At 38.8% G+C, this 15,128-nt stretch overlaps 1 protein-coding gene across 4 annotated transcripts in view; it reads left to right on the forward strand.

The window, feature by feature from the left end:
• The first annotated feature begins 7,161 nt into the window (after positions 1-7,161).
• Positions 7,162-15,128, forward strand: part of ADGRL4 (adhesion G protein-coupled receptor L4) — a 74,064-nt gene continuing 66,097 nt past the window's right edge. For 2 of the 4 annotated variants that reach the window (XM_040565674.1, XM_040565675.1), the window contains exons 1-2: positions 7,162-7,730; positions 9,299-9,448. In XM_040565674.1, coding sequence (XP_040421608.1) covers positions 7,709-7,730; positions 9,299-9,448 — 172 coding nt within the window. In that variant the 5' untranslated portion in view covers positions 7,162-7,708. The remainder of the gene's footprint in view (positions 7,731-9,298; positions 9,449-15,128) is intronic. The other 2 variants (XM_040565673.1, XM_040565672.1) reach the window with 2 other exon arrangements.

A 15,128-nucleotide genomic window follows, 5' to 3' on the forward strand; every position in this document is an offset into this window, starting at 1 on the left:
CGAATGCTGTCAAAATTGAATTTGCTTTTAACTTCAAATGAATATTCATGAATAATTTCCTCCACTATTTGCTCACCACTCATATTTAATGATATGGGAAATGAGATGAATAACAAGGTGCTGAAATTTGCTGACAATACACGATTATTTAAGTTAATATAAACCAAGGCGCAAAGTAAGGAATTTCAGGAGGAACTAATAAAACCTGAGTGACTGAGTAACAAGATACCAGATTAAGCTCAGTGCAGACAAGTACAAGACAATGAACATTGGAAGAAATCATTTGAACTACTTGTACGTATTGATGGGGCATGAATTAGCTCTAACCTCTCCGAGAGAGATCCAGGGGTTAGGACAGACGAACTGTCCAGCAGCAGCAAGGAAGGAAAAAAGGCTGCAATCCTCTCTTGGGGAAGGGTGAGTCCACGTCAGAAGGATCCTTTCGGTCCTACTTCAGCAGGCCTAATTTCACATAGAAGTAGAGACCTCTAGACCTCTATGCAGGGGTGTAACTGAGAAGAAAAATCACTGGATTTATTTATTTATAATTGCTCTCTCTTATTGCGGACTGAATTACACCCAGTTAATCTAAAAGGCAGCTTTGAAAAGACACAGTACAAATAAAAATGCCCAGAGAAAAGGCAAACGTGAAAAGTGGCCTGAAGGATACAAGTTAAGCAAACAGTTTACTTTCGAAGTCAAAAGAGCATCAGTGACATGCAAAATAATATGCAAATCTGTGATGGGCATAATTTGAGTTTCTTCAAGACATGCCACAGTCCAGCAGCTAGGATTAGAGAACAAACAGAAAGGTTTAGCAATGAATAATTAGGTTTAAATTAAAATGCTAAGCTTTTCATTGAAGCAACTGAAACAAATTGTTGTAGTGGTGGTCTCTAGCAGAGGGTCAAACCAGCATATTGCAGGCTTTAATTTTCAACTGCTTCAGCAGGACTTGCCAGAGCTCCACCATCAGTGCAGTAACACTGCAGGAACATGAGCCTGTAGCCGGAAGAATTGTATGAGAAAATGGTTTTACATCACTGTCCCCGGGCAGCAACAAAGTGTGAACTTTTCTGCAACTGCTACCTAATACTGCTACATAGTACTGGGGTCAAGAGACCCTTTCTGGAGCCAGTCCACATGAACATCATGGCTTGCCAGGTGACCTGGATGCTAGAAAAGTAATCACACAAGTAATTACAGGGATACTTGAGGACCTGTCCCTTCCATTCCTTCTGCTCTTCTCTCCACCAGACCATCTTCGACATCATCTTTGAGTGCAGTGACTTGTGTTCTATGGGGTGGTGCCAACTTTCCTTCTAACCTTGCAGCTTCCCAGTGAGCTACAATGTTCCCGAAACCTGGAATGAAAGGGATGATATCATAGACAAAAAATATTACAAAATAAGTGGTATCTTGGCCCACGCATCACAGAGAACTTTCTGCCTACAGAAAAAGTCAGCGATGGTAATTGTTTTTAGCATGTTTTGTTTTGACTTATAGCGCTCTTGGTAGTTCATAGGATGTACTCTAAGTCCTAAATGGTCATCCAATATTTTCCTCCTCTGAGTATTATTTTGTTCCCCAGATACAGTCCTCATGCATTTTTCCTTCTGTAAGGGTTCTCAGATAGGAAGTGCACAAATTCCTGAGGAGTGACTGAGAGGAAGGAAGAAGCTGGGGGGAGGTGGGTGAGGCAGGAATGGGGGCAAGGGGAAGAGGGCTCTGGCCACACAGAAAGAACACACAGAGCACAAAAGCAGCAGACAGGTAGGGCTACCAGGAGATGTTAACCGAGACATTTGTAACTGTGAGGGGCTCAGGGGATGAAAAAGAGCATCTTCTATCCCAGAATTGTGCATACCTCATCTGACCACAGCCTTCTGAGTCCCTGTGGCCATATCAAGCTGGCCACACCTCCTCCTCTGCTCCTTGTGGGCCTGCATCTCTGCAAGGTACAGCCACAGGGCAGATGGAGGTTCCTGGGAAGTATAGGACCAAATCCCAATATCCTTGCTTAGGATCTATTCACTCCTCAAGAGACACAGAAGTTAATTCAAGAAGGACTGAAATTTATAATAAAGTTTATAATTTAACCTTGTTTGGCAGTCTGTTGCCTGAGGAGTAAAAAGACTTGGTGTATTTATAGGATATTGGCCTGTGTGGAATATTGATCCAAGTGTTGTGGGGGTATACACCTGGACAGGTTGACAGTGACTGTCATTACTTCATGTCTAAGACTGCATGTTAGAATAACAAAAAGAGTCAAAACTCTTATCCCATGTAATGAAACAAAGAAGAGGCACTTGTCTTCTAGGAGCTACTCTGGTTATCTGGTGGTTAACATATTAACACTGCACTGTACGAGCCCTTCACTTCTGTTATAAAATGAGTGTGGATTAAAAGCAACTGGTAATCTGGCATTTCACTTGTGTAAGTATTCATGGGGTTTTCCCTATTGCTCCTGAAGAGATGTGACTATCATTATCACTACCATAGAATGACCAGTCCCAGGAGAACATAAATAGACAAGAAAACCAAATTACTTTATCCCTTTTAGCTGTGAAGATATTTTTGCCCAGTCTGTACATCTCTTCTGTATTATAGCAGATGTGGAAATGGAGCCCAGTTTCAGGGTAGTTGATATGGCTTTTAGAAACATTGCATTCACTTTAAATTCCCTCATTTCATGACTTCACCCAAGGTAAAACAAAGAGCAGAAAGAAACTGGGTCTGAACACTGAAATATTCAATTTCTTTCAGATGGACATAGCTGCGCAGCTTTAGGAGGATGTGTGCACGCATATGTTTATGTGTGTTTGTGTTTATAGCTTCAGAGTTGCCTAGAGTTGCATCTTCCCAAGAGATATATTCAGACCTGTATGCATGGATGGAATATGATGTTTGCACACAAAACAATAAGGATTCGTGAGGCACTCTGACAGGAAGGTGAGGTGAAGCAGTTATAAAGCAGATGCTAAAACTGCTTTTTTGGCAGAGTCCTACCTGAGGTAGGATGCTCTGTAATAGGCTAGTCTGTGTTCTAAAAATGTTTTCCCTGGATTATTTTTTATTTGAAAATAATTTTAACCAACCACAGAAATATATTATTTGGAACTGACATTAAGTGCATTTTCAACTGTATCCAGTTTTTATTGACTAGGAACAAACTATAATTGGTCTAGTGACTAGGATAAATGAAACATATCTGAAGTAGCTTTAAAACCATCTAAATTCTTGAAGTGATAGGATTTGGTTTGGAAACAATAAATTAATTTGATATATATATATAATATAAAAAAGAAAAAGAAAAAAAAAAAAAGAAAAACAGCAAGAAAAAACAGCAAGTATCAGAGATAAAGATTTATCCAAGATATTTGGGCATCCTCAATCTGTTTTACATCTCATTTTCTATTCGGCAGAAAACTAGGATATTCAAGTGAACAGTCATTTGCCAAAAATAATGCAAAGACCAAAAGCAAAGATCAGGATCATCTTTTTATTATTGGTATTAAGTATTCATCAGCCCAGTTCAGTAACAGACATGTATATGTGCTTATGTGATACAGATAAATGTGTGGGTGTGTGCGTACAAGTGCTTGTGGCTGTTCTGCACATACTGAGTGGATTAATAGAAGCATACTGCTGATGGGTTAGGTACCAGAGGCTGAGGGTGCTGAGTATATGCGGAGCTGAACAGCAAGGAGGCTGAAGATGTATGAACCTTACCTAGAGCTTTCAGGATCTCTCAGTGTGATACACACTCTCACCAACCCCTCTCAAAATGATTCATAGTGGTCTGAAAGTGGGGTCAGCAACCTACGGCAGATACATTTGTAAGATGCCCATCAGATGACAGCTTTTGGCTCTTGCTAGGTATCCAGTGGCATACATACTTAACATGTAATTTGAGAAAGAAATATACTTCCTGATATAACACACTTGTTTATCCCCATTATAATATAAAACTGTAAATGTGGTGAGACTCTAAGGTATATGCCCAGCTAAGCAGTCCAAATTTGATCACACCAAAGGCATAAATCTGTCTTTAATGCAGTAGATTGTGCTTATGTTCATTTGAAGGAAATAATACAATACTAGCTTTGTTCAGTTTTTGCTCTTTTGTTGATACTATAGGCAGCTTCAGTAATAAAAGCAATTGCTCTATCTTTATCTTTTGAAAGCTCCTAGGACTAAGTTCTTGGAAGTGTTAACTTCCCTTCCTCATCAGCTGTGGGTGTTAGTTCCATAGCATTGTCTGCACAATCAGCATCCCAGTTACCTTTAAAATCATTGAGAATACGTTTCTTCAGGATACAAAGCTAGCAAAATATCCAGTAATTTCTATGAGTAGGCTGATGTCTTCCTACCAGTTCCAAATTGAGAAATCTACAATCAGACATAAGATATTGTAATCAAAATGATCAGTAACCAAAAACGTGTGATTTGAAGTCAAGCATGTTAACGTGTGTATATTCACTTATTTATGCCCTCCTAACTCAGTCTTGCAAAGACCAATGGGCCCATTTATAAAACGAACTGCACATTTAAGTATAGGATCGGGGGTCTGTTTCCACTCTGTAATAATGGAAAGGCATTTTTTTTTTCGAGTGTTTCCACAAACCATTTCTTTTTAATGCTTCTTTATTTTAAAGCAAACAGGGATGGATTCTTCTGTACTGATGTTCAACATTCTTGTACACATTTCATTTAGTTTTGACATATTCTTCAGTCTTCCAGGAATATGCATGTTTGTGCATGTTCCTCCTCCTTGCCTGTAAAGACAGACACCCATCAATAGTTCAGTTCTGTGACACCTCAATATTTTTTTCTCAGCATATTTTGAAAAGTTTGACAGCACAAATTTGAAAGTGTCTGCTTTCTTATGTGTTCACCTGCTTGTTTAACTCCTTATCCCTATATGCCAATAGATATCAGTAAATCCTCCTGGTTTAATCTCCAAAATGTCTCAGAAATCTCCCCTTTCCTCTTCATTCTCCTCATAAAATCTTTGTCAAGTCCATCCTTCTCCACATCCATGCCTACTGCGACCTTGCTGTCTTCAGCCTCTAACTGACACTCACATTAGCCAGTTTTTAAAGTAGTCTCATGCAAAAGTAATCCACTGCTCCCAGTATTGAGATCTCATTAAGATATTCCTAAATCCCCCTTCTTTACTGTCTCCCTATTGCCTTCCAAATCTGATCAAAGCTCCTTTTATCACCCAGAGTTCCTCTTGACCTAACCTTCTTTGTTGTGTCCTTCTTATGCTGTTCTTCCTCATCTTTCTTCTTTACTTGCTTCCTCCTCACCCATTGCCAGTTTTAATGTAAACTGTTTGCCAATTAGACCTGTGCACCTTCTTTCACTTTGTCCACTGTATCTGACAGTAGAGTTATTCAGCAATGCTGTTGCACGTGGAAAGGGTCCTGACAAAAGGTTTATGCCTTGGACTATCAAAAAAGCAAGTTAGCATATACTTTTCTTGTAAAAATTAAAGACGTTTGCCTTCTTATAGTGAGGTTTTGGTTTTGTCTGTCATCCACAATTTCTCCCATATGCCTAGGCCTTGAATCAGAATATGGATTAAAATTCTTACTATAAATTTACCAACACTATGATTCAAGAAACTGCTTCCCAACCTGTCTCTCTGAACACCCCTTGCAGAAAGCTGCTGTCCAGGTGAAACTGAAACATTCATCTCTGACTTTCCAAAAATGTGTTTTCAACGCTTAAGATCTGAATTTTAGGTTGTAACTTATTGCTGTCTGTCTTACTCTTAAACATCTATTAGCTTGATTTGGGGGAGTAAAAAGACACAGGGCAAATAGATGTAATTTCTGTATTACAGGCTTTCCACACCAAGCCTTTATGAGTCAACTGCAATTTGGCACCAGGATCTGCAAGTTAGTGCAGACAAGCCAAGCTCTCGATACAGCGCATGTCAGCATGAAGGACAGGACATGCAGATCAAAGCTCCTGTCGGTTCATCTGACTTTCTGTTCCTCTGTGTCTCTGCGCATTAGATTATGGGAAAGCTTAACAAGCTCCTTCCTTTCTTCCTCTTTAAGTCCTCCCCCCTACACACAAAGTCAAACAAGAGAAAAACAGCCTTCCTACACCTGAACCCTTTGTTCATTATTCTGTGGTTCATCGAAAATTAACATCCGGATACTGGAGCTTCCTCTCTTTTGCCAAGGTGCTGCATAAGTACTTTGTGCCAGCCAGACACCTACGTGCTGTTTCTACATGCCTCACTTCTCCCTGGCCTGAGCAGATGTTAACCCATTCAACTCTAGCCAGCAACAATAATGAGGACGCGGGAAAATAATAGTGAGCAAACAATTCATAACAGAGCTGGAAAAAAATGTTGCCACATCCACATCCATGAATATTTTTTATAAGCAAGCTGATGCCTCCCCATCTGCTCCCTACGAAAATCTCAACTTGAAAAATTCATAGTCAGACGTGAGGTATTTTAGCCACAATGATGTTGTACAGTCTCATCCATTTTGTTTACTTAGAGAGATTCTCCAGTCTTCCAGGAGCATGCCTGTTTGTTCGTCTCCCTTTGCTTTCATCTATGAAGACTGACATACATCAATTCTAAAGTTTAACAGTGTTTCAGTGCATGAGTTATCATCCCCAGGAAGCTGGGAAATGATGGCATGCACATCATCCAAAACTACATTAAATATTGCCATGTCCGTGGATAATATAAGCATATGCTAAAGTATCATTGATTAGGATGCTATAATGAGGAAACAATTGCTTTCATGTTTAGCAAAAAGACATGCCAAAATGCTTTACCAAATTTGTTATATTTTTATACAACACCCCGCTCCAGTCCCACAAATCTGCAGAAACTTTGTCTCCCTCGGCTCCTGAGATTCCCAGCCATACAGTTGCTTTCCTGCCTCTTTCCTCCCTGCCTATATGTCTTTGTTTTCCTCACAAAGCAGAGTTCAGTGGATTTCCTGTACCTCCTTACAGGCCATTACCCTTAAAGCAACATTTCTTGGCTGCAGAAAGGATCTATCTCAGAACTGAAGAAAGCTCTAGGAAAATCACAGTCAGGCAGGATTGCCTCAAAAAAAAAAAAAAAACGGGTCTTGGGGCTCACGTATACTCAGCTCACCAGGAAAAGGTGGAAGGAAGCATGTAGCCCATTACCTCCGAGCTCGTAAACCCCGGCTAGTTACTAATCTCTTCCACATCTTCCTCACCCTCCCTGATTTGTTTCACCATCCTTCTACTGCTCCTTCACTCCTTCTGCCAGGAGGCTGCCGCTCACCCCTTCCTTCCTCTTCCTCCCTCTATCCTGAGCACTCTCCCAAGCACTTCCTCTAACCCGTGCTCATCTAACCCACTCACTCCTGCATCTTTTCTGACACCTCCTGTGAGACCCAGGCTGCTGCTTCTTTTACTTTCTCATTTACTCCCTTCTCATTTATTCCCTACTGGTCAGAACACGAGGTCCTCAGCCCCTCCCAGCCCTCCATGTCCTGCTTGTGAGTCTTAGGATCTTTTGGGAACGTGAAGCTCGGGATAAAGGGCAGTGTCAGGTCAGCACCTGCACCAGGACATCATTTTCCTAATAGGCATGTGTGCATATTTTGCACATGGTCGTACATTTTAAGGCAGGGAGTTTTTTTCTGTGACACAGGGGCTCTGCACCAGGCACCACGCAGCAACAGCATCACCAATGAAACTGCTTCCATTCCTAGGTAGGTGAAATCTCCTTCCCAGGGGAGCGAGTGGCAAGTGGGAAGGGAGTGGGGTCTGGCAGGACAACCTATGGGAACAACTGTGCTGGGGCTGGAGAGAAACGAGTGTGTTGGAGGTAATGGAAGGCTGCTTGTACAAGGACTCAAGGTCCGCAGAGCTGTGACTTGTGCTGGTTGCTACAGGCTTCAGCAATCCCACTGTTATGGTTGTCCCAAAACCAAATCCCACAAATGCCAGTCTTTGTCTCATTGTTGGTTTTATCCTGTAAAAACAGAAATATTGTGGGTTTCAGTGTTTTTTGTTTGGCTGGTTTGTTGGTTTTGGTTTTGTCTTAAATCCTTCTCTCTCTCTCTGCTTGTGAGATTTTTAGATTTCACTTGTTATGAACACTAAAATGGCAACAGAATCCTACAGGTTTCTGTTTTAATCTCTGATAGATGGTCTCCTCTCTCAAAAACAGAGAAGATGAAACTTGGTGATACATAAATTGATTTGGATTATATATAGTTGTTAAAAAATTGTGTGTGACTTTTAATCTTTTGAATTTTTCATGAAATTTTAATTTGTTCAAGAAAACAACACCTCAATGAGATTTCCTGAAGCAATGAAACCTATAATTGTAACACTAGGCTAGCAAATATCCAAAATAACATTTGGGTAGGGAAAAGCAGAACTGCAGGGGAAGACAGCATCTAAAAGGTGCTTCATGTTCTGCAACTTTCGTTATGTCTAGCTAACCATTTATAAAGAGCAAATTCAGAAACTTACTTTCCCTTCTGAGTTAACTGCCTCATTTCTAACCCATTATGGGGTGTGTATAATTATTCAGTGAGCTGTTAGTTTTCTGACAGGGAGAGGTTCCTTTCTTTTCTTTGTGTTGGAAACTACATGCATTCATACAATGGGAAAGTAGTTATATCATGTGGGAATTGTTCAGTGGATAGAAAAAAGAAGGCAGTACTTTTATAACATGGAAATGGTATTTTAAGAGATTACTTTTAAATAATTTGGAGATGTTTTTAAACCCTAATGCCACAATGTTTTAAACACTATGACATGTCAATTTAATCTCTCAGACCATGCATGTGTGTTAGCTACGTATGTATGGAAGTGCTTATAAAAGTAAAAATAAAATGATCTTGGGAACCCTCTGTGATAATTTTCACTTGATATGTGTAGGGCAGTTTGTCTTACACTCCATACATAATTCAGAGTGCAAATAAATGTCTGTGCTTTACTGGAAAGTACTAGAGAGATTTGAAAGCCTTTCAAACATTTTCCTCAAATCACTGAGTAACTTCTACATTGTTTACCAATTTTATACTAGTTGAACATATACACAGGTTCTTATTCTCCAACGTCTGCTGTTGCTAGCTCCTGAGTAGTTTCACTAGAGTCCACTGCTGTTGATGGCCACAGCCCCATCCTGAAATACAGCTGACTCTGTGATGATATTAAGTTTATAGAAATATCCGAATCTCATGGAAACCTTTTGCCCAGATTTGATTTTAGAGGTCAGTATGAAGCTTTTAAATAAAGAAACAAATATGGTTTTCCTTTGTTCCAGTTCTGGTTTCCAGTCTGCTGGACTATGGCTACACTACTGCAAGCTGCAACATGACATGCCACAAAGATGCACGTTGTGAAGTTCAGGGTGGGACACAAGGCTGCTATTGTGCCCAAGGATATACAGGAAATGGCATAACCTTCTGTTATGGTAAACAGATTTTACCTATATGTATTTCTGTGATGTGCTTGCTTGAAAAGAATACTCAAGAGCCCATTAACTCAAGGATTAAACTTCATGGTACAACACCTTATGCTAGCATGCTGTCAATGCCAAAAATTAAGGTCTTGGCAGTTTCTGAGAAATTCTACAGCTCAGCCTCAAGCTACTATTTTAATATAGCATACCATGCATCTCAGTTGTATATGACCTGTTTTCCAGCTTAATTCTTGGTGCATTACAGTTCCATAGAGATGCTGATGTATCTTCTCTGATTTAGCTTCAGCAATTGCCCTTGTGACTTCAGACTTCTAAAGCTTGGGGTTGACACAACTGCTACTTTATAACCCTCACATTTCATCCATACACACACAGTGGTAGCTCACTCTTCCCAGCCGCTAATCATGATAAAAAAACTACCATTCCTGAGCTATGCTAGAAGACTGAGGAGGTGTGTGCACCATGGGGAAATGCCCACATGTGAAGCCAATATTCATTTTTCCACTTCAGCTGCTAGCAAGGGAAAAGTGCCAGAAATCCTGCAGAGGGGTCTGCTTCTGGATGTGTTTGTCTTCCATCCAAAGAAAATTATATTTTCCCCTCCTTCATTTTTGAGTTGTCCTCTATTATGTGTAGCTCTAATACTTATTTCCACTGCTAAATGAATATTGTCAGTTTTTAGTGTCCTGAGAAACAGTTATGAATATTAACCAGCCATTTAGTCAGTTTTTGTGTTTCATGCATCTTGGGAAATTAAGCAGTAACGGGCACTTCAGTTTAGTATAAGCAGAGACAAGCTGCCCACCTTTAGTTTGTTTTTTTATGGATCATTCACTATGGTATATTTGGAAGCATGCTTATTGGAAAATTTAGAATGCAAAGACATCCTCATAAGAAAGCTGACTATCCTTTTATAAGCTTGGAATGCTTAGACAGAAGTTTTGCAGTCTAAAATAATAAACAATAAGGAATCACAAAAATTGTAGAATAATTTAGTCTGAAAGAGACCTCTGGAAGTCATCTGGTCCAGCTCCCACTCAGAACAGGACCAATTTGGGGTTTCTTGGGGCTTCAGACAAGTTTTGAGCGTCTCCAAGGACGAAGATTGCACACGTCTCTGGGCTGGCTATTCTACTGGCTGACTACCATAACTTTGAAAACTTTTTACCGATATCTAGCTGGAGTTTTTCTTGTTGTAACTTATGCTCTCAAGTGCATTCATCCCTTACTAAATTTCCAAGAATAGCCTAGCTTCATCTTCTCTATGAACCCCGTGACCTCCCCCATTAGGTACATGTAGATGGCAATAAGATTTCCCCTTTGCCTGTTCTTAAGTCTGAACAAACTCTGTTTTCCTAGCTGCTTCTTTGCATCAAGTGCCATGTAGTCAATAAATATATTTCTTTAATATAACGCTAAACTTGCCATAAATATAGGTCAGTCTTGTATACACCACATTGTCAGTAATTTTCTAGAAAGTTGTGATTATGAATCATTAACTAAATTTACAATAAACATAACTGTTATCCCTCATTGATGTTATTAAATCCATAAATTATATATGTCAGGTATGGCATTCTTAAATCTACACATGTAAGGATGTATTTATCTTGCCTTCCATGTTATTTGTTCTCATGCAGTATCTTTTTCTTACTTTCATTTTCTCTTTTATTTTCTCGGGGAAATATACATTAAAAATCAGAAGGACACTTATTGGTCGTTTAAACAAAATTCAGTACAGTGAAATAGAAGTGTCAGTCACTCACAAAACTTGTAAATCATCTAATTGTTTATTAAAAATAGTACTAAATGTTTGGAAACTTAATCTTTTGATCAAAATTTCCAATATCAGTCCAGGCAAACCGGCTACTAGATTTGTATGTGCTGCTTTGCAGTTAAGTGGCAATGGTTTGAAGCAAGCCTCAGGTCAGGAGACCAACATTTTCTTTGGTAAAATAGCTCAACAACCACCAAAGTCACTTACCCTCAAGCTAAGTAGCAAAGTTTGTATCAGAAAAGTATGGCTGTTGTCCCTGAAAGAGAGCCTACATTTCTCTAGGGCAGCATATTATACAGTGCGTTATTAATATTGTGCAGTAGTCCTCTAATAGCATAAACAAGTAAGCTGAATTTTAATTGGGTAGGCTCTAAAAAGGATTAGAAATATAGACTAAACCCTATCATAAACAGTTTAAAGCTATGAAAATGTAAAGCAAAGCCTCAGTCATTTAATGATGTATTAGATCTTGCTGTTCTGTATGGGGAATGCTGCAGGTGTATCTGCTATTCTACAGATAGCTACCCATTTTTCTTCAGTTAATAATCTTAGGCTTTTACAATGATAGTCCATTCACCTTCAAAGGAGATCATCAATTATGTGCTAACACAGGCATTTTCTAAAGAGTATATATGGTACGTTATGTTTGCGTGTTTGCCCTTTTTGTTATTTAGATGAGTTGTGAGAATCATAATTACTGTCATCAACATTAATAATTCTGCATAGTGCAGAACCATCTTCAGTGCATTTACCTGGTAGGCAGTTAAACTGCAGCAGTGGTTGTTCTGAGGTTTTCTTCTAAAACCAGCAACTCAAATTCTTTCTACTTGTAAAAATGTTGAACAAGAAAAACATACTTGTTTTCAGTTTAGTTCTATTAAGCTTATATAGCTGGAAAAGTGTCCCTTTTTATTTATTGAGACATTCTCAATGTATTTAAAGGATTCACAATTTTTTCTCTACTTTCACTTGCTTGTAACACCTCTTAAATACTTGTAAAAGTTATTTCTTTGCTAGCTCTGTCTTTTCAATGTGATACACTTAGACATTTTCCCTTGTGTTTACTGTGCTGCAAAACGCAATAATGCCCTGTTACATTTATTTTCTAGCACCATTGTTGATGAATCATGAATCACTGATGTCAGCATACCTTAGGAATGGGGTTTGTTAGTTTTTACTTTGCTCCCTTTGCCAGCTGGCTAAGTGACTGTAGAGAGCTCAAGATTATTGGATTTGCTGTGTATAGATAAAGACATATAGATATGAATTTAATTTCCTGGTGTCAAAGTCATGGCTTTTAAAATAATTATCCTCTTACAATCTTTCCCACAAGATTTTAACCACTTTAAATTAGGTCATGTTTTGGACTTTCCAAAGGCATGCTTTGGCCAATCTAACAAAAAGCTAATCCTTTTCATAATCTCATTGTCTTCACTAAGAATATGTGCAGGAATGCACATAGTAAGGAGAATAACTGATTGTAGGATCTGGGCTCTTTTATATATTGGAATTATAACTTGCATAGCCATAAATTCCTTCTGTAGAATATCTTCTAGAAAAAGATAAATGAGTCACCTTGTCAAGCTTTACACCTCTGAGGTATGAAATAATATCCCATTCTTCTTTTGTATTTATATTTCTTGTTTTATGTAATATAAAATGAGAGAGAATGGCCTCTGAAAACTGTTTTCTTTTTAGGACTCTTTTTGGGCAGATGTGTACTCTGAATGTAATGTATGAGGCTTTAGCTTCGCACTATCATACATGTAAATGAAGTTTCATAGCTAAAGCTCTTGGCAAAAAAAAAAAAAAAAAAAAAGTATATATATGTATATATACAAATAAGACTGATTTATAGTTAACTTCTTTTTGTGGAAAAAAAAAAAAAAAAAGGCCATGGATTTTGTACAGACAAACAGCATATATTTTCCACTTTTGTAATCTATTTCTCTATGTGAAAAATCAGCCATATAAATTACGTGTTGCTCATAATCCCAGCTTTCTTCTCAAAAAAAAAAAAAAAAAAGGAAAAAAACAAAATTTCAGATCCTTTAGAGAAGATTGGGGTGGAAGTAAGACTTCAAAGAAGCTAATATTTTATTTTTAAAACAGAGGGGAAAATGGGTTGGCATCACTGATGCTTTCCCAAGCAGCATTGCTGTTTCAATACTGGCTGCTTCTTGATTGCTGACTGCCAATTTGCTGCTTTGCTGGCACACTGCAGGAAATTAAAGTAAACAGTGTGATCACAGTGTTTACTTTAACTTTGTAAAATACGGAAGGAAAATGAAGCAGTGTTGTTTGTTCCAGGAGGGTAGGCAGGCAAGCAGGAAAAGCCTGAACAAAATATCCCTCCCAGATATCCCTGCACAATATTCCCTTATAAATGTCACTTGCAAATTATACTGCAAAAATTAATCAGTCTTCCTTGTAAAATAGTTACAGTTCTTCCGGAAATAGTGAGCAGGGACTTAGGCTATCAGGGCGACTTTGCACTGTAACAGGACGCTGACTTTCTTTCTGAAGTGCAATGCAGTAGGATTTATCATTTTCCAGAGGCAAAAAATACATCAGTGAAAAGTGGTATTTTATATCAAAATATGGAATCCCTCTGAGGACACAGAGCAATTTATGTAAACTCAGCTGAATCAAAATGAAATCCTACTCAAAATCTGAACATAAACATATTTTCTTGTTTTAGTGAGGGTCATACTACCAACTCTCTGGCTTTTGCCAGCTCTTAGAAGGAGCTTTCCTGTGAGACTCCTATCTTCTTGCTCTAAGGTGATGTTAATGTGTCCCACAATCAACTTCTATTGTATTCACTGAATTTGTTTTGATTCACCAGTGTCACCATTGCCGTTCTATAGCACTCAATAGGTCTATAGTTTTATGGAAACTATATAGAGTTTGGAAATTTTACCTTTCAAATTAATTTGACCCTGTAAAAAACACTGTATACAATCATTTCATTATATTCAGAAGCGTCTTTCGGTAGCTGATGATCTGATCCAAATGCTGGTCCACCAGAGATTTTTCTGTTGTTACCAGCAGGCATACATCACTGGATGTCACTTCTGTGTTTACCAAATAGTCTGAAATCACTGATACGGAAGATCCAACCCACACACTTCCTAAATTCATTTCACTGCTATCAGTTACCACAAGCTATAAAAAGGCAAATTGCAGCTGCTCTAGCATAACACAGCAGGAGAGAAATATGCCTTAGCCAAACACAAATAATGGGGCTCAACACAGTGGGTGACAGCTTGGAAAACTTGGGATATGCTACACCGGAAGGCAAAGCAGACCTCTGATTCCAAGCCTTTTTTATACATTCCTCATAGCCTCTGGGCTTGTCTCTCACTTTTCATTACCCTTTCTCCTTTTTGCCCCTCTGTCTTCTAGTCTCTGCTGTTCTACATCCAAATTCTGCCATATCTTTTCCAGTTTCAGGGTGGTGCCTGGTAAAACCAGAGTTTGGGCTGTATGAAAGGGCAGAAGTCATCTTCATATTCAGAATTCATACTCTGTGTTTAGGTGTCTGACTTTTTTGGTGGTCCCAAGAACTGTTACGAGGCCACATCCTGTTTGTCGTATATGTAGTTATTATATTTTTAATTAAGTCCATGCATTCAGTGTTTCTCTTTGGGAAACAATAAGTTTTCTTCTTATCTACATCTGCATTGGTCATAACACAGCTGAATGTTTTTCACCTTTTCCTGAAACACACAGACTGACTGCTGGGCTGTACGATGTTACCCAGCTGAGGCATCTTGCTCAACATTCATTATTAAACCTGTAGGCAGATTATGAAATAGGAAAACCTGGGCAAATTAGCCTGGAGGATTTTGTATTCTCTACCCTGTGCATAATGGTCTACTTGCCTGGGAA

The sequence above is a fragment of the Cygnus olor genome, chromosome 8 (genome assembly GCF_009769625.2).
Source record: "Cygnus olor isolate bCygOlo1 chromosome 8, bCygOlo1.pri.v2, whole genome shotgun sequence".
Lineage (NCBI taxonomy): Eukaryota > Metazoa > Chordata > Aves > Anseriformes > Anatidae > Cygnus > Cygnus olor.